The sequence below is a fragment of the Aspergillus pseudotamarii genome (genome assembly GCF_009193445.1).
Source record: "Aspergillus pseudotamarii strain CBS 117625 unplaced genomic scaffold BDV38scaffold_6, whole genome shotgun sequence".
NCBI lineage: Eukaryota > Fungi > Ascomycota > Eurotiomycetes > Eurotiales > Aspergillaceae > Aspergillus > Aspergillus pseudotamarii.
This window is the reverse complement of record NW_022475020.1, coordinates 695308-718081: the sequence shown is the minus strand read 5'-3', so window position 1 is coordinate 718081 and position 22774 is coordinate 695308. Positions and strand designations below refer to the sequence as shown.

Here is a 22774-nt window from a genome sequence, read left to right as displayed (position 1 = left end):
GGGGGGCCGTCGATTAGGAGGGGTTTGGGGTTTTATCTTTCTTTGCTTTGCTTTTGGTTCTTGTGGTTGGCGTTATAAATAGATTTGTGGTGGTGGTGTGTTTGTTGTGTCTTTTGAAACTGGATTTAGTGAGTTAGGGTTAGGGTGATGGGCATGTAAGGGTGGTGAACCTTTGTATAATAATTAATCTACTAAGTCTAATCCAGGGGTCTATATATTAATAGATACCTAATAGGGATAATTGAGAGACATTGTATACACCTAGGAAAATATTTGAATCCAATATAATAATTATAACTATTAATGGATAGCTGTACTCCGTACACAATTACGCCAAGATACCCGGGAGTCCCAATTAATTCAAGTGCCGGGTTTTAGCAGAATGAAATGAGGATTAGTATTGAATACACTCATCTTATCGAGGTAATAGAACCTTATTCCTGGATTATACCCTTATTAAATATTCCCTTAACATATGGTTCCACACATTCAAGAAGGATGCCAGATAGAATGCACGAATCGAGTAGTGGTTACTGATTAGGGTTCGGGATACTTTGTAGCTTTGTAGAGTCTAGACAAGGACCACATTCCACGATCAGAGGAATGGAATGTTCGATATGAATTTAATCTTATGTTGACTTAGATCTTTACCTTAACTTAGTTTAGATGATAGTAATCTTTAGCACGTCATATATCCCCACCGTGAATATTAGTAGGATATTGGGTATATGGGTTACATTCTCTATTTGCCGTGTACTATCACTATATCTCGGACTGGTGTGAATGGCAATGTAGAATTCTCACCTTCCGAGATCTATATGAAGGGCTATCTTTCGCCTGGCATCTACTTTCCAACATCCTCTCAGCTAGAAGGAGATCTATCTCCTCTTTCGACCATCCGTTTTATAACTCTCCGAATCTAGAAGGGATGTATCTCGTCATTGGATCAGCGGCCCCAACCATCTAAACCCCTATTAACGCATCATCAATCCCTACTATATTTAGTGATATCGCCTTCGAATCCTAAATTAAATTATCAGGCGCATCACGCTCTTTGTCCATGCCCGAGCAACTTATTCCCAGGCTGTAGGCACAGCGCAACCTCTCATCCCAGAGCCGTACATGTATAGATCACAAATTCTCGACACGAAAACAGATACAAACCCATGGAAAGCGCACCATACCATAGAGCCGACAAGGCCCGAGCTACGTTGAACTGGGGCTCAAAGATTTTCATGCTTCGAAGCTAATATTACTCGTCCGCGGTCACCGATATCATATCGGTTGCTTATGTAGTTCTGCTGCCTTATACGGAAGACTTTCTACTCTTATATCTGGGATTTTGTTGTCTTTCTCTAGAAACTCAATAATGGACAGTATACAACTACCCGGAAATGGCATATTCTAAAGCACTACATGACCTATTAAGAGACGAAGTGGAGTCGATCACAGAATTGTGCGAACCACACCTCTTATACACCTAGCCAGCGAGAAGACATTCAGATATTCCAGTATATCGTGTACGGCTCTCATCCGAGTATCATTCTTGGGGCGCTACAAGCGGCCTCATGGATTGGCGGCAGCCTCACGAACCAAGTGAACTATCCCTGCAGCCAAAGACAATCTCTGAGTTTGATCTATGTAATCCCGTGCCAATGATTATGAGCAGGATGGCCATCTACTGACTGAGCAATTGAAGTCCAAATTACGGTGAAGGTATACATCGAGTGACGAGCTAGAGATAACTCATGCGATATACATTCCAATGAAGGTGAACAGCTTTCTCATTGCTGCCTTGGAAGATATGGCTAACGCCGATGCTTGGGTGTATCATCTTCACCATGGATGGGAATTCTCGGGGAATCTTAGGGCTACAGGCATCATGTTCTTCGCCATCGCCCAAAACCTGACAACCGCGCATTTCTAATCATTGTGCTGCTGTGAGGCGCAGTCCGAGCTCAATTGAAATAGCCCACCACCTCCAAAGCACTCCGAAGAACTTCCAAGGGACATGACCCTGCAAGGTTGCCAGGACTTACAGCCCGGCACTGAGACTACTCAGAAACAATTTCATTTATTTCGTACGATCTGCCCTCGGCTGCTTGGGTTTCCTAAACTAGCGCCCTACTTTGACAAGGAAACCAATGGTTAGTTATCAGGGAAGATATCTCACAGTGACTTTTATCTTTGGAGTCCACGACTTTAACGATCTGGCCAGACTAGCCTTCGTGACTGATAGCAAAGCCGAAAATGAGGCACTTGCAAGGGTGAGGATGAATATGCTTCAAACCGTTCATCGAGAACGGAGGCCACTTGCCTCCCCCTAACTCCCACCCCCTGGGAGCAGGGGCGTATACAACAAAATATTGGACAAGTGATGAGCGCGATATGCACCTCGATAGAATATCGACGTGCGCTTTGCGGACTACAAGGCGACCAACGGTTCAAGAATTGGCAAGTAAGCCCCCGATATGGTACACAGAATATTCAATGGAAATACATCCTACAAGCAACACTCGACGCGCCACGTTCAGTGCGCGGACGGAACAGTGCAACTCGATATGAACCAACAAGCCGCGTTGGAAGACCTGTTTGATTTAGAAGTTGCACTCAATATAACACATGACGAATTGTTGGAACTACTTCACAAACTAATTACGTATCGGTGGGATGCATAAACCTACTCATGGGGGATACCAGCGGCGATATTCCTACACGTCGTCAACAGATATGGAAGGGGAATCCACCCCAGCAAGACTGCTATTACGGGATATCCAATATTTGTATTCTCAGCAAGCACATATCAATGTTATCAGACTGTCAAGCAAGCTGGCCTCTCAATGCCCTTCTACAAGCTGAAGAGCAAAACACTCGACAATCGTCTAGGAACACACGTCGGTTGCCGATTACGTGGGCATAGCTAAAGTACCGTTATATCAGAGATAGGGAAACTAGTTTCATGAACCCAAGATCTATCATACTGGAACTAAGGAACGTGAGATGATCGACCAATACAAGCGTCAGCCTATAGCATCCGATAATCATCGGTCCTCCGGCTACTGGGAAAACACAAGTCATAGCCGCAACTACCTTCCTTTTGATTTCCCTCCCCTGAAGATCCTGAGTGGTTTGGCTGTGAGTCGTCCTCTGTTGGTGAAGAGACTTATCGCCCTTCGAAGCTGAAGCCGATGTTCTTCAATCTCTTGCCTCTAATGTTATTAGGGAGGAGTCTCTTAACCTAATAGAGAGTTCTTCTATACAAACCAATTTATCTGAAGCAGGGACTGTGAAAAGTAAGGTTTAACCCAAGTCCTTAGGTTAACCACAGACTTTTAGAATATGGAGTACGGGTACTAACTTGAGGATTAAACGCTTTCACGTATACATATCTACTACTGTGAGATTGTTTCCCCTGAAATACCGGATGAGCTAGAGCAGATTTACTTGATCTGGGAGAGTGAAGAATTGGAGGAGCGAGGGTTATAATACCGCCACCGGAGATAGCAAATATTGTTCACGAGTTAGTCGAGGATATTCTCTTGGTCTGGACTGTCCGGACGATAGAGATCCTTATTATCCACCCCGAGGATTCACTCCACCTCCAGCTAAACACACTCGCGGAAAGTAGGATTTAGCGACTACAAGCCAATGGCCAATATTTGCTGCCGAATATAACCAAGTATAACTGGCAACTGGCCTGAGTCGTGCGTCCGACTCAACGATGTTAGTACTTGTGGGTTATATATGTCAGCATCGGACCTGTCTAGGGAGGGTGCAATGTTAGACGCACGATTTCGACTCGGGAGGAAACATTCGGATGAACAGGACCCCATTTGATTCCCCGTTTCTGCTTAGGGGACCAGATAGCCAGGTTCATCTGGGTGTCTATCGTGGTTATTACGTTTTGATAGGATCGGGACTAGTAGCAAATCATGGGCGGTGTCTGGCCCTGGCTATCTGTGATGAGGCTTAGTATGTGCGCAATCCAACGGTAGGGCCATATATCACTCCATTCAATTGATCTACTCCTGCTTCGGTTTGACGTATACGACTATCATCAGCGGAGCACCGGAGACAGAACTCGTTTCGGATTATTGAGGACTAATATGTACCATGGGATTTGGCAGCAGTAGATACATGGACCCGACAGATTGTCCGTGATATTTCTATTAAGATCGCAATTAGAAATTAATTCCTGCCCTGCAAAGAAGAAGACTTTCTCCAGACTCACGAAATAACCATAAGAGAGTTATTGCAAAAAAGACCGGAAGGATCGATGAAAGCAGCAGTCATCGTGGATGAGCCAACGCGCAGGTACTCGTTGATGGAAGAGAAGGTGTTGTGTTGATATAGCGCTATAATGATGTGGTCACTGACGATTCTTTCCTGGAGATGCAAAGGTATGGGCAATGGGTCAGTTTCAAGAGCAGGACAGGCATATGCGGCAGTTGACAGTTACCATCATTGCCAATTGTTCTTCAAGTTGAAAAGGTTCTAGATTGAACTGCCGCGAAGAGAACACCCTACAGCTACTGCGTCCCATTCTTGGAAAAGTGCAGCACAATTGGGAAGTACTCAAGTGTTGCATCCGTGAAACTTGTGCTGGTATTATCACACAACGGCCTACCATCCCTAGTCGGACGATCAGATGGAACGGTATGACCACTGCATTGAGGCGTGCCTAAGAGATGCCATCGGGAGCCTTCACATTTTTGACCTCTTTCCATACGGGCCCGTCGGCTCAGGCCAAATGGTTTAGCAAAACGAATGGCTTCGTATCGATATTAAAAGGGTACTGGCTGAATGGCCTGTGCGATTGTCTGGTATCTTTGGGTCAATGGTCGTGAATTGGGTGAAGCACTTGCACTGCGTAATCCTGAATATGGCAGTCCGCCAGCCATTAAGACACATAGATGATCCAAGCCCGCAATGAGGCTTGTAGGTGTACTGCAGGAATCAAGCGAAGCCAAGCAGAGTAGTGCAAGATAAGGGGGTTGCTAACCGAGTATGCAGCAACCTTCGAGCTGCGTATACATACACTCTGAGCACGCTCTGGCAAGCTCGGTGAGTCATTTGGGTGTAGTTCTTTTCAGGAGTCCATTACAGACTCGAAGGCGCATATATCATCCCCTTTTCATTTGCGTCATGGGACAAGTCATCGATAATATGTCCTCAGTGGATGGATATTCATATACTAAAAAAGTTCTGGAAGCCACCGCACCATATTGCCCAGGGTATCCAAATTCATACCTTCGCCTCTCCTAGGATTGTTTTCAGTTATTGGTTATACTGTTTGGTGATCGCCTTTCTTGGAAATAACATTGATTGGATTGATTTCAGTTACTGGCACTCACGTGCAACTATGACTTTATGTAGACTTTTATTGCATTGTACAGTCAGATGGGAACTCAAAAGTCATCAAAGTTACGATTCTTTCCTGAATACACAACCTTTTCCCTCCTAACCAGTTATAGTGATCACCTTTCCCTACGGTTCAATCCACTTGCGTATAGTTCTACGCCACAGCCGCCCAATGCTGTCCTGTGTAAAGCCTCGTGGATCCTATGCGGGGCCCACAAGACACCCTTACCAGGATCACGAAGGATGTTCCCATTCGTCAGTATTTCAGTGCTGGCTTGGCGAGACAAAGCATTCTGAATGGTCATTGATGATCAAAGTAGGCGAGCATAAATTATAACCCAGGTCAGTGCGCTTTCATGTCGCTGTCCGAAAGGGGTATTATGGGCGGCTTTACCCCCCCCGCCAACAGAGTCAAACATTTCATTCGTGATCTCGACATTCGCCTCCTGATCTGAATCGCAAACATGTAAAATCTATTCTCGAACTCACTTGAGCAGACCGGCATGAATACTAGGTACTCCACAATTGTTAGAGGGGGCTACACATGGTTCCCTGGTGAATCCCTACGCTCTGCCCATCGTTTTATGCCGTGGACAGGTAGCCTATACTAGCCTGCTTGAATTGTCGCAGAGTCATCGGTAAGCTGCGATATTAATCAACGTCGATGGTAGAGACTTTCAAGTGCAACTAAGGACACGGCGCTTCCGGCTGAAAACAGAAGGGTATGTGTTAATCCTGTCGGCCCTTCTTTGACTGTTTGAAAGTGGCTGAATGGGGGCGAGTGAGCAACAACGATCAGTTGAAGTCAAGACGGATACCCTCGTTCCGTTACCAGGGAGGTTGCTAAAGTGACGGTCAAACCTATCGGCGATGTGAACCATTGACAAATACGGGATATATTAGGGCTTAGTCAACGACCTTGGGGTGGAACGCGATCCGTGGCCGCCGAGGAGGTAGCGTATCCATCAGACATTGACATGGGGATGGAGGACTGTGCATGTCATCTTGATCATCTTCCGAAGAACGCATGGACCAAATGAAACCCACAATAGTATGGCTGTTCGGCTCCTAATCGTGCATCGGTGGGCCTATCAGATCTCCAGGGAGAAAATGACTACTAGGTAACAGATACGGGGGAGGGGCGACCCTCGTATCCAATGTATCGGTGATTGGGCCTGATTGAGAGAACCGTAGCGGAACCGGTTCGATAGAATGCAGGGGTAAACATGATATGACTCGCCAAGGTGTGGAGCAAGTTGATTGGGAGGAAGGCCTGATATAATTAACATTGATGGGAACCATTGTACAACGTCTGGGCAGACGGACAGGTGCAGCCAAGTTCGACCTATGAGGATTGACGCTTCCGTGCGCAACGGCCAAGGGTAGAATACGGAGGGGGATCGATGGTAATTAATGACGATGAATGGGATTCCCGTGTATTGAGATTTCACGAGGTCGGATTCTGTTGCATTTCCCGTCTCTTGTGAAAAGCAGACATGCGCTATAAAGCTTGGTCGGAGGGCTCAACACCAATCATATCGCTTTCTCTTTCACCCGGTGAGTATGCAAGTGGCTCAATTCGGTAGTGATACTGTAAGGCATAGGTATTGCAATACTAGTACTACTGCTAGTACTACGAGTAAATGTCAGCCCAGCCCGACTCAGTCTCCATTTAAACAGTAAGAAAAGGTTGAAGATGAAACTTGTAACCGGGATGATTCGTGGGCCGCGCAGTTGCCCTGTGCGCGCCCACTCACCCACTTCTTTTCCAATCATGACATCTGACGATCGGATAGCTTGGCCTCGAGGGACGGAGTGTCGAGCTATACTTAACTTCCTCCCTAGTTCGTTAGGTACCTAGGGTCAGGTAAAAAGGTGGAGGAAGGAAAATTTATCCTAACATTACCCCCCCGGAGGTTCCGGGTAAACGGGACATCTTCTTTCCTTCGATGCGACCGACTCCTTTTTAGAAAAATTGAACGTCCGTTTGAACAGGCCCAATAGTATAGTCTGATATGATATGATAGAGTATCAAGTCCAAAGACAATCACATTGTTCGTCCGTTTGAGACCTACTGAGAGCGTCGGATGCAACCGTCGATTAGGCCTCAATGACGTAAGGATACGGATGATGGGAAAGGAACAACCCTGGAACCTCCCCATGGATATGAATGGACATCTATGGATATTGACGTGCATAAGAGAGATTCAGCTGGTCCTAGACTTTTTTGAGCCAACGGTGTCCTTCCATGTCAGGAAGGTCTCCCCATCCCATCAACATCTATCCGTCGCGGGTCCATGTCTTCCCATACTCTTTTGTTTCACTCCCGCCCGGCTGGCTTTCCCTTCCGATCAGATTTAGGGTTTCACGATTAGGAAAAAGGAAGTTGGAGCAATAGGCTGCGCTGCGAATGATATCAGCTCTCCATGAATCAACTTCACAAGTATCTTTCGTGGACCGGAACCCCCCCCCTCAACTGCCTAGAAGAGAAATGAATAAGGGCCCCCTTGTAAGCATCGGTCGTGGCTGGAGAGGGAGGGGAGAAAGGTCGCTCTAATTTAGTTAGTTGCGCCGCGTGGGATGGGTCAGACTGCGACACACATCATGCAGATCATGGATAGCTAGCTCTCTTTTCATTTCCTTGTAAGTTTCGATGAGTTTCCAATGGCCGGAGAAGGAGGAAACTTAGTCGGACTAAAACCAACTAAACTTTAGTCCGACATTACCATATTTGGCTTCTGGTAGATGCAACTAAATTCCCCGCGCCGCTGGCCCTCCCGGTATGGAAGTAGTCTGGGACCTTGGAAACGAGGTGCAGCCACAGCACCGTATACGATGTGCGGATCCAAGGTTGCGTAGATAAGTAATCTGTTTGAGGGTAGTATCTGCTCAGATATTCATGAGTTGAGATGTTGGAAACCCTCCCCCCCCCTCCGAAGGGTTCTGTCATGGCGTTCGTTCCATGCTCGTGTGGTAGTTAACCCATTAAGGTACTGTCAAGAACACAGACCTCCAGTCCAAGCTCATCGCGCGAAGCTAAAAGTCGTGGCCGCCTCTTGATTGGTCAACCGTTTAGCCGGCAACTGAATTATTTTGCAGGTCTTTGATGATATACGAATGTATGAATTCGAGTCGATCTACATCACTAGACACCGTTGGATCCTTCTAGGTAGTTGATGGAATGGGTTTCATGCGACATTGGAAGATGCTAGAAAAGACACCGACAGTATAGAGCGTTGGCTAGAATGGTCGAGACTGATGGGGCGGGAACGAGAGTTGATCAGAGAGGCATTTGGACCCACGGAACACCCAAGATCAACGATCGAGAAGGGACTTTTAGGCGTCGATTGACAGGTGCCACCACGGAGTAGCTTTTTTACCCCTTCAAAAGTGGTGGCCTTGACATCTTTTTATTATAGTTTTATTTGTTTTTGTTTTTGTTCTTGCCTCTCTGACCATTTTCAACGTCCGTGAAATGATAAACTTACTAGAAAAGGTAGATAAGACCGGTTGAAGCATACTCAACATGGAGTATAAGAGAGGCAAAGAGATCGATAGTAGGGAACCGAGGGCGAGACAATAATTGATGTCGTATTTGTGATGGAAGAAAAGTCCCCGGTACCGAGATACGACGTGCTATTGTCATGGATAATAGTAAGATAGATGATGTAGCAGATGGACCCATGAGTCGTTGACGATATACGGAAAAAGGTGCCCCATGCGTAATGACGCTGGGGTGTCCAGTGAGTGCTTGGCGTGCTGAAAATCCGCCACTGGAAAAATTCGCATTTGAGGTACAATGTTTTTTTTCCCCGTCAAGTCTTTTTCCTTTTCCTTTTTTTGTTAAAGAAAAGAAATAGAGAAAGGGGTGGGAAACACAGTTCTTTTCTGGAATAGTTAAGAATTTATATTGTCTTCCCACGAGCCAGCCAAACGTATCAATCAAATCTATGCGAAAAATTGGTATCCGAGTTATCTTAAGAAAATCCAATAGAGATAACGCTAGGGTGGTGCCATGAAAAAGATGGAATGACTGAACGGTCCCAACCAAGTGCCAAGGATCAAAGTCCATCGCCGGCCGAAGTGGCTTAAAAAAGTTCAGATTTCTCGGCACCATACTTTACAATACAAACCAGTCAGGCCCAATACCTGCCACCAACCGAACAGCCAGTAGAATTTAGTTTCTCGCGAGGAAAGATTGCTCAAATTTTCTGCGGAGCATCTTTATCGATAGCCGACTTACAACTTCCCCTTACTAGTAGATTAAGTTCCCCACCTACAGAAATTTTAAGAATTAAAAAAAGAAAAAGGGATTGGGAAACTAGATTCCCAAACCTACAGAGTATGTGCATCCCATACAAACAGATCGTATCAAACGGTGACGAGACACTGACTGGCATCCATACCTTGAATTGTACCAGTCCATACGTACATACATACATACATACATAGTAACATGCATTCCTCTTATTCTTGATAGCCCCCCCCCTCCTTCTTTCGACCATTTTCCCACCTGACAAGAAACCCGCTCGCCGTAGGAGCAGCTTAATCACCACCTCAACCACATCGTCCCTCTCCGCCATCGTCACCCTCTGCCTCCACCATCGTGAACAACCACTTTTCCTCCCTCCCTTTTTCCTTTCCAATTTTTTTTTTTTTTCCTTTCCTTCCCCTTTCTTCTTCCTTCCCCCCACTAAAATCCGTACGACTCTTCAATTTTCAATTTTTCCTTCTCCCCCGTTTCTTCTTGTTCACTTTACAATTTGTTCTTATCTATATGAACCTTTGTCCTTAATATCCTTCATTTTCTCCATTGGGAGCCCTTATTATAGAAGAGTCACCACCTGCCGCTTCGAGTTTCTATACTTGGACACTCCTTTCCTTCGGGCCCCTCCCCTCCGGTACGCCACGCCGAGCCGGACTCATCGTTGCCGCGCAGAGTAGCCGAACGTCGACTACATGCTGGTGCTGGTGCTGTAGCAGGTCTATCGCCCGGACATTTTTGTACTCGCCCGTCAATCCCACCGCTGTCCGGCACACGGTTGTCTCGCCAGTCGACTTGCTTGGCTGTCATTACTTTCATTCCACTCAAATTTCGAGAGTAATGCAGACCCATTCGTGCGCAGCATCAGAGCTTCCTATCGGCTCGCCCTAAATCGAGCGGTTCAGTTGAGAAAAGGTAATACAAAATAATTTAAAAAAAAAAAATATTATAAAAAATACGGGAGGAAACAAAAGGGTGGGATAAGAGCGTCAAAAACAGGGAGTAGAGAGGGGGCCACAAAGAAGAGGATGCTCTGTTACAACTAGAACAGAGTTGGTTCGAATATTTGAAGACATGAAAATGACTGATCGGCCCCCTTCAGTATCCGGTCTGGAGGAACCCATTCATTACCTTGCCCGAAATGGCCATATATCGGACAGCACCCGCAGACAAGCCCGGGACAAGCCCCGTGAGGGCTCGGAATCGTCGCAATCGTCAACAGACGTCGATGGGAAACAGTCCGTGACCAGGCCACCCACCGCCAAACTTCCCCTCCAGAGCGATCTGGCAGACGGTCAAACCGCTCTTCGTCACCCGTTCTCCTCGCATCTCTACCATTCCTCCAGTACCTCGCGATCACCCTCCACCAGAACGTCTTCGAGTTCACTTCAAGCATTGAACGAGAATATTGTTGTAGATGCTCGGTCGGATCTCGGCGCGATCGGACGGGGTCCCCTTCCTCGGAGGAGCTCCCATTTGGGGCAGTCGGATACTCAATCGCCCGAATACCCAGTCTATCCCGATCAATCCTACGCTGTCCTCCAGTCCCAAGTCCATCCTACTTTTCAGCATCCGTCTCTCCGTTCGCGGAACTCCTACCCGTCGCGAATCGAGGTTCTTGGGCGATTTGCCCCGTCGCGTGCCTCTCGTACAGCAGGAAATACCCCGGCGTCTAGTCCGGGGCTATTCTCTGTTCGTCACCCTCTTCGGTCAACCTCTTCACTCGTATCAGATGATGAAGGCCACATCAGTAGCCCTTTCCTTCATCCGACCCATCTCCAGCCACCGAAAGAGTAAGTTTCCTTGAGATGCCTTCTTTAATCTGTCGTGGCTAACAGGTATTCCCAGGACACATACAGCTGAAGTGGACAGAGACACTGTGACCGGAAACAAAGTTATTAATCAATATGAGATTCTGGAAGAACTCGGACGCGGTGAACATGGGAAGGTGAAACTAGGGAGACACGTGGGCACTCGCCAGAAGGTCGCCATCAAGATTGTCCAACGGTATTCGAAACGACGCCGCCTAGGGAAGCTTGGTAATCCCGAGGACAAAGTTAAGAAGGAAGTTGCGATCTTGAAGAAGGCTCGGCATCCGAATGTGGTTAGCCTCCTAGAGGTGATCGATGATCCAAATCGCCAAAAGGTATACATCGTCCTGGAATATGTTGAGAATGGTGAAATCATCTGGCGGCGACGAGGCTTGCGTGAAATCGTCCATGTGGATAAACGTCGACTGGAGCGCGAAAAAGCAGGCATTCCCGATTCCCCCTCGTTCATGGAAGAATGTCAGCAGTATGTCCGGACTGCACAGCATCTCCGCCGCCAACGCGAAAAGGCCCGGGAGCGACTTCAAATTCAGGCCGCACACGCTCAGGAAGGCCCTATTCCAGCCTGGAGTTTAGAACATGGAGCGGAGTCAGATGATGAATTAGGTCCCGAATTGACGGTCACTCGTACGCCGAGCGGTTCTAAGACGACCCATGAAGACTTTCAGTCCTCTCCCAGCCATTCCTTCCATGATGCGGCCTTGGCTGCGGTGGAGGGCAGTATGTACGGGCCTTATATGGATTATCCCTTCGAAAGACGGTTTAGCACAGCGTCGAGTAGCTTTGGGCACGCACCTTCGGAACCTGAGTGGACGCCCGACGACGACGATATGTCTTATGTTCCCTGTTTGACACTCGATGAAGCACGCAACGCTTTCCGAGATTCCTTGCTCGGTCTCGAGTATCTCCACTATCAGGGTATCATTCACCGGGATATCAAGCCTGCAAACCTCCTGCTCACCAGCAACTACCGTGTTAAAATATCGGACTTTGGTGTATCTTACCTAGGGCGGCCCATGAGGGACGAGGACGAGGAGCAACTGGGAGAAACCGATGCGACTGAGCTGGATGACGCTCGGGAACTTTCTAAAACTGTTGGAACGCCCGCTTTCTACGCTCCTGAGCTGTGTTATACCGGTGAAGAGTTCGTCGATGCCCTTGGGTCCGCCCCGCGGATTACCGGTGCTATCGACGTTTGGTCCCTTGGCGTAACTCTCTATGGGATGATCTTTGGGCGCTTGCCATTTGTCTCCGATGATGAATACAGTATGTTTCAAACGATTGTGAAGAAGGAAGTCTTCATCCCGCGCAAACGCCTGAAACCTGTTGAAGATGATCCCGACACCGTCGGTCAATGGCCTCGTTATGCGGATGTCGATAAGCGAATGGAAGATGAGCTCGTGTATGAGGATATCGACGATGAGTTGTTTGATTTGTTGAAACGCCTTCTAACGAAAGATCCGGTGAAGAGAATCACCGTGAAAGAGATCAAGCATCATCCTTGGGTCCTGGATGGTCTACCCAACCCCAGAGCGTGGGTAGAGGAGACCGATCCAGCGTATCTGAGTAAAGGCAAAAGGATCGAAGTGTCTAATGAAGAAGTTACAACGGCTGTGAGCAAAGTACCGTTTATACAACGTGTGCGATCCAATGTTGCCAAGTGGTCGAACTACCTTACCGGGAGGTCGAAGGATAAAGATCCTCGCAAGCGTACTTCCAGTGTGGCTCCCTCAGTCGAGTCTTCCTCCAATTCAAGTACCAATAGTTTTGGGAAGTACCTTTGGGACAGTCGTCGTGCTAGTCTCAGGGATGAAGACTTTTTGCGGCCACCCCGTCTAAGCAAGGATGGCGAGCATCCCCTCTCGCAGAGTGTCACCGCAAGTCCGGTGGGTCGGGATGAGCAAACTTGTTATTTCGAGGGAGCCCTGATGAGTTCACCCATATCGCTTGATCGGACCCCACGACCTGAGCCACCAGAGCGTGCCGTATCTACGTTGTCCACGGCCGAATCTGCAAAGACGATAAAGGCAACAAATTTCAATTCCACTCCCGCGCCCCAAAGAACCGTTACCCCCGCTCGTATGGAGACCTCAGGGACTACAAACGTCGGCGGCCTATTTGGCGGTGCAAGCCTCCGACTTGCCAGAGGCATCCAGTCGGGAGAGCGGCGCTCCGATAGATCGGTCTCCGAGACTGCGTCCTTGGATGGGGACCGTCACTGCGAGCCCACCTTGGCGTTGAGCGTTGCATCTGCGACTGGCCAACACTCTAATCTGCTGCCAGAGGAGGACGTATCCTTGTTACGGGTGGAAGGATCGAACACGATACCTTCAGGTCACCGCCGCAACCGCTCCCATCAACTGCCGGGCAAGTCTCTAACTGAGCCTTTTCATCTCACCAAGGAAGCCTTGCTACGCCAGCGACGGAGTGACATTGAACCTCCGACTAATGGACTCAAACCCTGTTATCGTAGGGGAAGCGAACCATCTACGAAGGAATGTATCAACCTACGATCCGAGGCGCAGCCCCGAGCTACAGACTCGCTCGGCGAGAATATCTTTTCCGACTCGCCGTCTGGGGGCTTGACTACGTCACCTCCGTCTGCTGCGTCGTCCTCACTCGAGGACTACACCAGTGGTATGTCTCAGAGCGCTTCTCATCCGAGTATACCATCTGTCGCCTCCGGGGTGTCATCGCTTTCGAGTGGAGGTGATACGTCAGGGAAAGATGGCGTTCCAGCAATTCAAGTTCCGTCGATCCTTCGGACGGGTGAAACCGTTAAAGCACAGCAGACAAACCTGGCACGATCCGCGGAGGATGATGAGTCTCGGTATTACTGCGACGATGAAAATGAATCGGAGGATGACTCTGAGGATGAGGGCATTGTCTTTGGGAAGAAGAAGGCAACACCCCAAAAGCCAATCATGCGTGGTTGCACCCTGCCCAAGTCTTGATCTATAGACGCCAGCCTCCATGATTGAAACTATCTCGTTGATGGTCGGCCCGCAGCCGAAGAAAAGTTCCTTTGGATCTTGCTCGCTTCACCGTGCCATTATTTGCGTCACCTCGTATGGTTATATGTCCTCTTTTTCTCATTCCCTTTCCTTTTTTTTTTTTTTTTTTTTTTTTTAACAGCTTGTCATTTTTTTTTTTTAAGGCTTTTTTTTTCATGTATTTTTTTTTTTTTTTGGGTTTACCTTTTTTTTTTTGTTTACCTTCCCTAGCCTACGTGGCATAAACTGGGAAGGACCCTTCTTTGCTTCGGGATGTGCGAGACACTGATCCATTGCTTGTACATATATTTGCATTGACGACACGTCTATATTTGGCTTTCCGTCACCTTGCCCTTGGTCCCTTTATATTTCTCCTGGTGCCGCTCTGTTGGGGAGCCTACGAAAGACGCTAGGTATTCGCTTTTTCTCTTTCGATGCAATTCTCACCTGTGCCTTTTGCGTCTATATATACTTCTGTTCGGTTCGGTGCATTAGGGGTTCGGGGCATCAGTGATTTTTCTTTGTATGTAATGCCGGCATGAGGAGGATACAGTGTGGGATCAGGATACACAGAGTGGTTGGTTCCTTCGGAGAACCCGCAAGACTCATGATCATGTCTTTCCTATTTTGTGTGGGTTGAATGATGATGATGACTAGTAAACGGGGCCTCTCGAAGCCCCTAAGAGAAGTTGCATTTACAACTATATCTGAAATTATGAGAAGAATACAAAGATTCACTGGTTTCGGTGGCATCACAATCTGAAAATTCTGACTTAACTGAACGTAGGTGGAACTTTTACATCCCTCTATGATGCACAATTTCTTCATAGCACTACATACAACTACATTATTTAGTAGTACTACGTTTGTAGCCGGACCACGTTGGATTCGGTACGGATTGTTTGTATATCGGGTCCGGGATGTGATCTCAAAGCCGACATGTTGTCCCACTATCCAACAGGGGTTAATGCATAAAGTGTTGTGGGCACCACTGGGCCGAAATCGAACCCTAAGTTTGTCTTGACTTGTTCTGTTCATACATTCTCTGTGGGATCGACCACGTAACAAGGTTATAGTGAACTCAATTATACTAAAAGTACGAAATCATCCGGATACGCAGGGTGAGTAGCCCCCTGGTAGTGACGAGCTATTGTTTTACTTGAGCTATGGTTCATCTTTCTCGGTGGTCTGATAGCGTTAAAGTCGACTGTAGATCACCGACGAAGGTGAAACAACCATCCGAGCCGGGCCGATATTGTACTTGCTTTCCGTTTTACCTTGTTTCCTGTGCATGATGGGGTAGGCTAGTACGTGCAGATTGAGAATTCTTGATTAAAACTTGGCAATTTTTGCTCGTAAATGAAGGTCATCGGTTATTGTGCAGTGGGAAACGTCGAATCAGAGCACGAGAGACATAGTAGAATACCTACAGTTCAAGTCAGGGTCTATCAAATCATAGTGGAGCCCTACATGGAGAATCGCAGACGGAACACCGGGCATAGTCCATCCACCAATGATATACTTCGGAAACGTTCCTATGGACAATTTATTCCGTGTCGAAGGAAGAGACGGATCCCCGCTATTGTTCTATATTGATTAAATTGCAAGTTCAGGCCATGAGGGGGGAATATTGCCCTTCCTGAAGTAGTTCCTCCGCATTCGTCATGGGAAACCGCGCTTATGATGCCTCAGACTGTCCAAGTTATATAAATCCTTTGGTACTATCCTCGTTGACTTCCTTTTTTCTTTTTTTCCAAGCACCAGACGGGCCTCTTCTCTTTCCTTTTAAGATCGCTCAGTTTGACAGGATCAGCGGTCAAAATGCTCTTCTCCTACCTTGTTGCGACTCTTCCCCTTCTGGCCAACGCCGCCCTCACCTACCGCGGTGCGGACATCTCGTCTGTCTTCATCGAAGAAAAGGCTGGCGTTGCCTACAAGAACTTGGCCGGGGAGACCCAGGCCCTGGAAGCTATCTTGACCGATAATGGTGTCAACTCTATCCGTCAGCGTGTGTGGGTGAAAAATGGCGACTATGACCTGACCTACAATGTCAACCTCGCCAAGCGGGTTGCGGCGACTGGCGCCAGTATTTATCTGGATCTCCATTATAGTGATGACTGGGCGGATCCTAAGCATCAGGTATTGCCCTCCTCCTTCCACCATCGTGTTGATATGTACTGTAACTCCATGGGCGGTAGACTGACAGAAAGTTAGACCACCCCGGGAGGCTGGCCCACCGACGACATCGACGCGCTGGCCGATAAGATCTACCAATACACGCTGAGCGTGTGCAACACCTTCGCGGAGGAAGACATCAACGTGGAAATTGTCTCCATCGGCAACGAGATCACCTCCGGACTCCTTTGGCCGCTAGGCAAGACCCCCAACTATGAGAACATCGCGCGGCTCCTGCACTCCGGCGCCTGGGGCGTAAAGGACTCGACGCTAGCCAAGAAGCCCAAGATCCTGATCCACCTCGACAACGGCTGGGACTGGGAGCAGCAGAAGTACTTCTACGACACCACTCTCGGCACCGGTCTCCTCAAATCCGAAGATTTCGATATGATTGGCGTGTCCTACTACCCCTTCTACAACGAGAAGGCCACCCTTGCCTCGTTGAAGACCAGCCTGACCAACATCCAGTCCACATACAGCAAGGAGGTTGCCGTGGTCGAAACTAACTGGCCCGTGAAGTGCTCTAGCCCTGAGTTCGCCTTCCCCTCGGATCTAACGGACATTCCTTTCTCAGAGGACGGCCAGGTCACCTTCCTGCAGCGGTTGGCGGAGACGCTCACGGCTACCAAGGCCTCCGGTTTCTTCTACTGGGAGCCTGCCTGGACTAAGAACGCGGGGTTGGGATCCAGCTGTGAGGATAATCTGTTGGTGGATTATAACACTAACCAGGTGCGTAGCAGTGTGAAGGCGTTTGGACAGGTGTGATTTTAGCCTTTTTTGGGGATTTTTGTACCAAAACTTAAATTTCAAATGCGTCCGTGCATAGATGTACATATACATAATATATACAACATATCGTATAATTATAGAACAGTAACTAGAGATTGTTAGAAAGTTAACTCAATAATGGTTTTACATCAAGTATCCGAGCGAGAAAGGAAAACAAAAACAAGACAAAGGAAGAAGGGAAAAAAAAATAATAATAATAATAGCTACCCATCAGCTCCAGCCGAAAGACGTAGCACCAACGGTGGCTGTGCAAGAAGACGGATTGTGGTTGAGTTCCACTTCCAGGCGTGAGAAATCCAGTCAGGCCATCAATCCCATTACTAGCCTCGTTTGTTCCGGGAGGCTCAAAGGGTGAAATGAAAGAAGCGAAAGAAAGGGAAGGGAAGGGCAATCGGTGAGAGACCGTCAGGCTGACTTTCTATCCCGAAAATCGCAGTGATAGTCGCTCTGGATAGGTGGTTCCATCCAATCATCGAAGTTGATTGCAAGTTAGGCATAACTCTAGTTGAGAAATTGTGGAGAGGTCCCCATCATGGAAACGAGATATACTCCGTTCTACTAATGATATTAGTAGATACTGATAAGTTAGTTGGGATCCACTGCTTCGTACTTAGACGAGTTCATTAAATCTACCCCGTGCATCGTCGTTTATTTCGCGCACAATGATTTATGATGTTCTTACTTTTTCTTTAGTTGTAGCTGTGTGTTCCTTGGAGTTTGTTTCTATTAAATAAATAATTACTATGCTCATGTTGGTCTGGTTGTGATAGTATGAAGATTAGGGCACTCGACGGTCTGTATCGTCCAATACATACCATACATCACAACCCTATCATGATCTGTACAGGTACTACTAGTAATGACATATGATGGATCTAATGATGTATTCTTGCCATGTTGTCGTCAGGCACCGTCATATGCTAAGATCTGGGACGAATGAGATGCCGTAGATTGTTTCTGCAAGTCTTTACAGTGCTTGTTTGTGACACATCCGTACCGCAAAGATACGATGGTACGATACGATACCGAGCATACCTGCCTAACAACCACCACCTCCTCTACGCGATTAACTGCATATCTCAGCTCAGCTTCATGGCTACCTAATTGCTTGTTCGGCTTGACCTAAGTAATCTATCTCCTGTCAGAGAGCATGGATATATATGTATGGATGGATGAATACATACATACATACATACATACCGTACCGCCAACTCAGAGCCCACAGTTCTTAGTTTAGGGTGGAGCTTCAACTCGGCCGGAGTAGTACACAGTAGGAGTAGTAGTAGTAGTAGTATCTGCCTTGAGGGTTTGTTTCGTATTCTCAAAAATCATCCCCTTCGCCAGGAAAAGACTTGCTAGGCAGTGATGATACAGGTTTGGAAACTATTATTAGATATAATCATCGCAGGAGAGAAGAGATCTGAATGAGGGAATAATTGTCAACATACCTGGGGGATCCAACCTCACGTGCATGGCAAGGGTTGGTTCAGGCAGTAAGGCGGACAATTTGGCTGCTGGGACCCGGAAAGGGACATGATCTCTTTGACGATGAGGGGATCTTCGATCGTTTTTAAATCATCGACTCGTCGTCTATTTCCACCACGACTACTACGTACTACTTACGACAATAACAATAACAATAACAACAACAACGATTGGGTTGGGATCCCTTTTTAATACTATTCCGGGGAGGCTCTTTGACAAAACTAGTAGCGGGGGAATTGACGGCCCCCATTTTTCTTATTGCAGGGGACTTTTTTTCTTACATACATAGAGAGAGAGAGAGAGAGAGAGAGAGAATGTGAAACATTCCCCCAGACCGACTTGACTGGAATCATTTAACGCGCAACCACGAGGCTGATTCGCAAGGTGTACTCCCACAGTTGATCGACTGCCCCCTATCGCTCCTTACTTGTCCACCCTCCTGTCAGCGTTTCGGCACTTCTGATATTCTTATATACGAAAATCGTTTCGTTTTCCTCCCCATGTGTGCCTGAAATTGGCCATTCATCTGCCTTATCGCTCCCAACAATTACTTTCATCTTACCATCACCGCCCCTCTCTCTCCTCCGCCCGTCATCGACGCGAATCCACACCCCGCTTTGATTGATTGATCGAGCATTCCATTGCTTCCACTGCGTCTTCTGCGCCCTCAGCCTTGTTTCGCGTGGTATCTATTCTGGGATACATCAAGTCGCGATGGCTTCCCAGGACGCGCTCCGGGATGCAGGGCAATCGCCTGCGGATCTTAAAAACCGCAGCGTGAGCCCCTCAGCCCATCCGCAGCAGCAATACAACAACGCTTCGCCCGGCTTGACTCTAGACCCTTCCTTCGCCATTGCGTCTTTCCAAAACTCCGCATCGTTTAATGCCAATCCGAATCCGAATTCACCTGGCGCTGAGTCCTACAGCTATACCGCCGGCGGCTACCTCTCCCCGACCAGCGCGCAAACACTGGCCCCGCCCGATCAAGCCTTCTCTCACAGCCTCCAACTGCCGCAGTCCTTCGATCCAGGGCTGGTCAACCAGCTCGACCACTCGTCGGGACTTCCGATGCAGCCACAGCTTCAGCAACAGCCTCAGCCGCATGAGGAAAACTTCTCCACCCTATTGAACTCAAACCCGACCGACTTCGATTTCTCCCTGTATCCGAACCATAGTCCTAACAGCACGACCGCCTCCGAATACGATTCCTCGCTAATGCTCGACACTCAGATGCAGGGGCATCCCGGACAAGTCAACCAGGCGATCAACCCCGCCGATCTAGTCGGTCAGATATCCTCCCCTCATGCCGTAGCCTCTCCGCAAATGTCTCCGCGGGAGCAGCAGCCTCATCATTCGTCTCCAGGTCCTATGTCTCCTCCGGGCTCGACGCCAGGGGCATATTATACCCCACAGCACTCCCGCCATACGTCGTTGGATCCAGCCAGTGCTGCATACATGACAGGCAATGCGCCTCCCGACTGGCAGAGCATGATGGGCAATGCTGCGTTTCAGGGCCATCGGCGGGCCCCCTCGGAGGTGTCTGAGGTGTCATCTGCTGCGCCATCTCCGTATATGTCGCAGCATGAGTCATTCGATGGGGTGGATAATAACCCATCGCCGCTCTTGGCGCCTCAGAATGACCCAGGGCTCTACGACAGCTCACTCGGAATCGAATCCTTTACGCTGTCGGAGCAGCAGCAGCAGCAGCAGCATCATCAGGGCATTAGTCCGGTCCACAGTCCGTACATTTCTCCGCAACTAATGCCCCAGCAAGGGAACGATCTGATCCCTAACATGCCGTATATCTCCGCTCCTGCCGGGAACCGATACTCATGTCCCCCCACAGATATCTATGGCAACGGAGCGGAAGGCGTTGTCAATATGCCTCAGGGAACCGCCATCGTTGGAGACATTGGTCAAGCGTCGCAGATGGCGCCACCATCCATTAACGTGGAGTTCGCGCCGCCTGCGAAAAACCCGATCTTTCCTCCAGCCAAGCCAGCGGCAGATCTGGATTCGTTAAGTCCGCCTCCGTCCATGCGTAAGAATTAACCCCTGTGTCCTTGCCCTCGATCTTGGCGCTCTTTATCCCATGCTAATCTAAAAAAAAAAAAATAACAGGCCGCATGCGTAGCAAATCTGATCCATACGCTCATCCGGCTTCTCGCTCACGATCCCCTGTGTCCATATCGAGTAGCCTGGAGCCTTTGGCCCCGTCATCCCCACGGTCGTTGTCGCCGTTTGACTCGACGGGCCGCCAGCCACACAGTAACCCCTCGTCCCGGGAGCCTTCGCCCTCTCGGTCTCGTCGTTTGTCAACATCATCGATTGACAACCGCAATTATATTTTGGGTCTCGCGGATCCTCAGCGGCCCGGAGCAAGCCCTAATGATTCCAAGCGTGTTCAGAAACACCCTGCTACATTTCAATGCCATCTTTGCCCCAAGCGCTTCACTAGAGCTTATAATCTCCGGTCCCATCTACGCACTCATACAGACGAAAGACCATTCGTCTGCACCGTCTGTGGGAAGGCATTCGCTCGTCAACACGATCGTAAAAGGCATGAGGGCCTACATTCCGGAGAGAAGAAGTTTGTCTGCCGTGGTGATCTCGCACGGGGCGGGCAGTGGGGATGCGGTCGCCGATTTGCCCGTGCAGATGCCTTGGGCCGCCATTTCCGATCAGAGGCGGGCCGAATTTGTATCAAACCACTCCTAGACGAAGAATCTCAAGAACGAGAGCGCACGCTCATGGATCAACAGAACCGGCAACATGCGGGCCACTTACAGCCGGTCCCGCAACCGCTCATGGTACCAGGAATGGATGGTCAGCATGCCAACGGTTTTGTCCTCCCTGCCGCGCTGCTGGCACAATACCCAGCCCTGCAGAACTTGCAGTGGGATCAGATAACTGCGACGGCAGAAGATCCTACTGACATGGGAGGTCGTAGTAGCTTTGACGCCAGCTCAGGCGGCGAGTTTGGCTTCGAGGATGATGAATCAAACCTCAGTAGTGTCTCCGGCATGAGTGGATACGGAAGTCCCCAGGACAATCTTTACGTGATGAACAATCAGAATCAAATGTTGAACGTCAACCCTGGGGACTCGGGGTATGCCTAGCCATGAGTCGTGACGTGTCCCGGCTAACCTTTCCCTGATAATTCTTTCCTTCCTCCTTCTCTTCCTTTCCTATATTTAAATTCCACCCCCACTTTTAGCATCATCTACACCCGCTTTATTATTATTTTTTTTTCTTTCGCGAACGTTGGCATCTAGCCCATCGTTTGCAGGTTACCATGGATTTGAGTCATTCATAGAGGGTTATACTTTTTGGCGTTGAGATACAGGGTGGAAACCAGATGACGGCGGGTTAACTTTCGTTTACACTGAAGTTCCAGATGCATGGTGCATGCTTTCTCTCGCTTTCAGTTTTCTTTCTCTTTTTACTTTCCTTGCCCCTTCTATTATTCTATATCTTGCTTTCAGATTCGATTCCCCCAAGTCCGCAAGGGTCGCGGGCTGTCATTATTACGTGTTTACGATGAGTCTTCATACCCATGGAAATACTCCATCTGTTTCGTGTGCGGGATATCCTTGAGTGGATGCTTATTTAGACTATTAAGTCTATTACCTATTATGTCCGTGATTGTTGTTCTGGAATATATTTCTGTTTTACTCTTAGAAATTTGTTGCCATCTATGTTAGGTCAACGAAAATCTGTTTGCTGACACTCAAAGATACGGTTCCTTGAGTATACCGCATCGGTTGGATTCAGGGCAATGTTTGCCCTAGGTGAGGTCGACATATATCAGACAGCTTGACAACAGGGAATAGAATAACAAGATACAGGTTTCTTTTCATCTCATATTGTGACAGTAC

At 48.2% G+C, this 22774-nt stretch overlaps 4 protein-coding genes across 4 annotated transcripts; 3 read left to right on the top strand and 1 right to left on the bottom strand.

Annotated features, from left to right (window-relative positions):
* Positions 1 to 10766: 10766 nt before the first annotated feature.
* BDV38DRAFT_268264 (putative serine/threonine protein kinase) lies at positions 10767 to 14408 on the top strand (the record flags this gene model as incomplete). The annotated part of the gene is made up of 3 exons (XM_032056739.1): positions 10767 to 10814; positions 11171 to 11418; positions 11474 to 14408. 3 exons carry the CDS (start codon positions 10767 to 10769, stop codon positions 14406 to 14408), a joined length of 3231 nt encoding a protein of 1076 aa, XP_031918071.1.
* A 152-nt stretch (positions 14409 to 14560) lies between these two features.
* BDV38DRAFT_236849 (uncharacterized protein) lies at positions 14561 to 15577 on the bottom strand. The gene has a single exon (XM_032053511.1). It carries the CDS (start codon positions 15483 to 15485, stop codon positions 14955 to 14957), a length of 531 nt encoding a protein of 176 aa, XP_031918070.1. The 5' UTR covers positions 15486 to 15577; the 3' UTR covers positions 14561 to 14954.
* A 691-nt stretch (positions 15578 to 16268) lies between these two features.
* BDV38DRAFT_295773 (putative arabinogalactan endo-beta-1,4-galactanase A) lies at positions 16269 to 17452 on the top strand (the record flags this gene model as incomplete). Its single annotated transcript, XM_032062775.1, has 2 exons — positions 16269 to 16586; positions 16662 to 17452. The coding sequence occupies 2 exons, from the start codon at positions 16269 to 16271 to the stop codon at positions 17385 to 17387; spliced, it is 1044 nt and encodes a 347-aa protein (XP_031918069.1). The 3' UTR covers positions 17388 to 17452.
* Positions 17453 to 19063: 1611 nt separating this feature from the next.
* crzA (putative C2H2 transcription factor Crz1) lies at positions 19064 to 22160 on the top strand. The gene is made up of 2 exons (XM_032052019.1): positions 19064 to 20937; positions 21018 to 22160. Exons 1-2 carry the CDS (start codon positions 19611 to 19613, stop codon positions 22013 to 22015), a joined length of 2325 nt encoding a protein of 774 aa, XP_031918068.1. The 5' UTR covers positions 19064 to 19610; the 3' UTR covers positions 22016 to 22160.
* Positions 22161 to 22774: the final 614 nt, after the last annotated feature.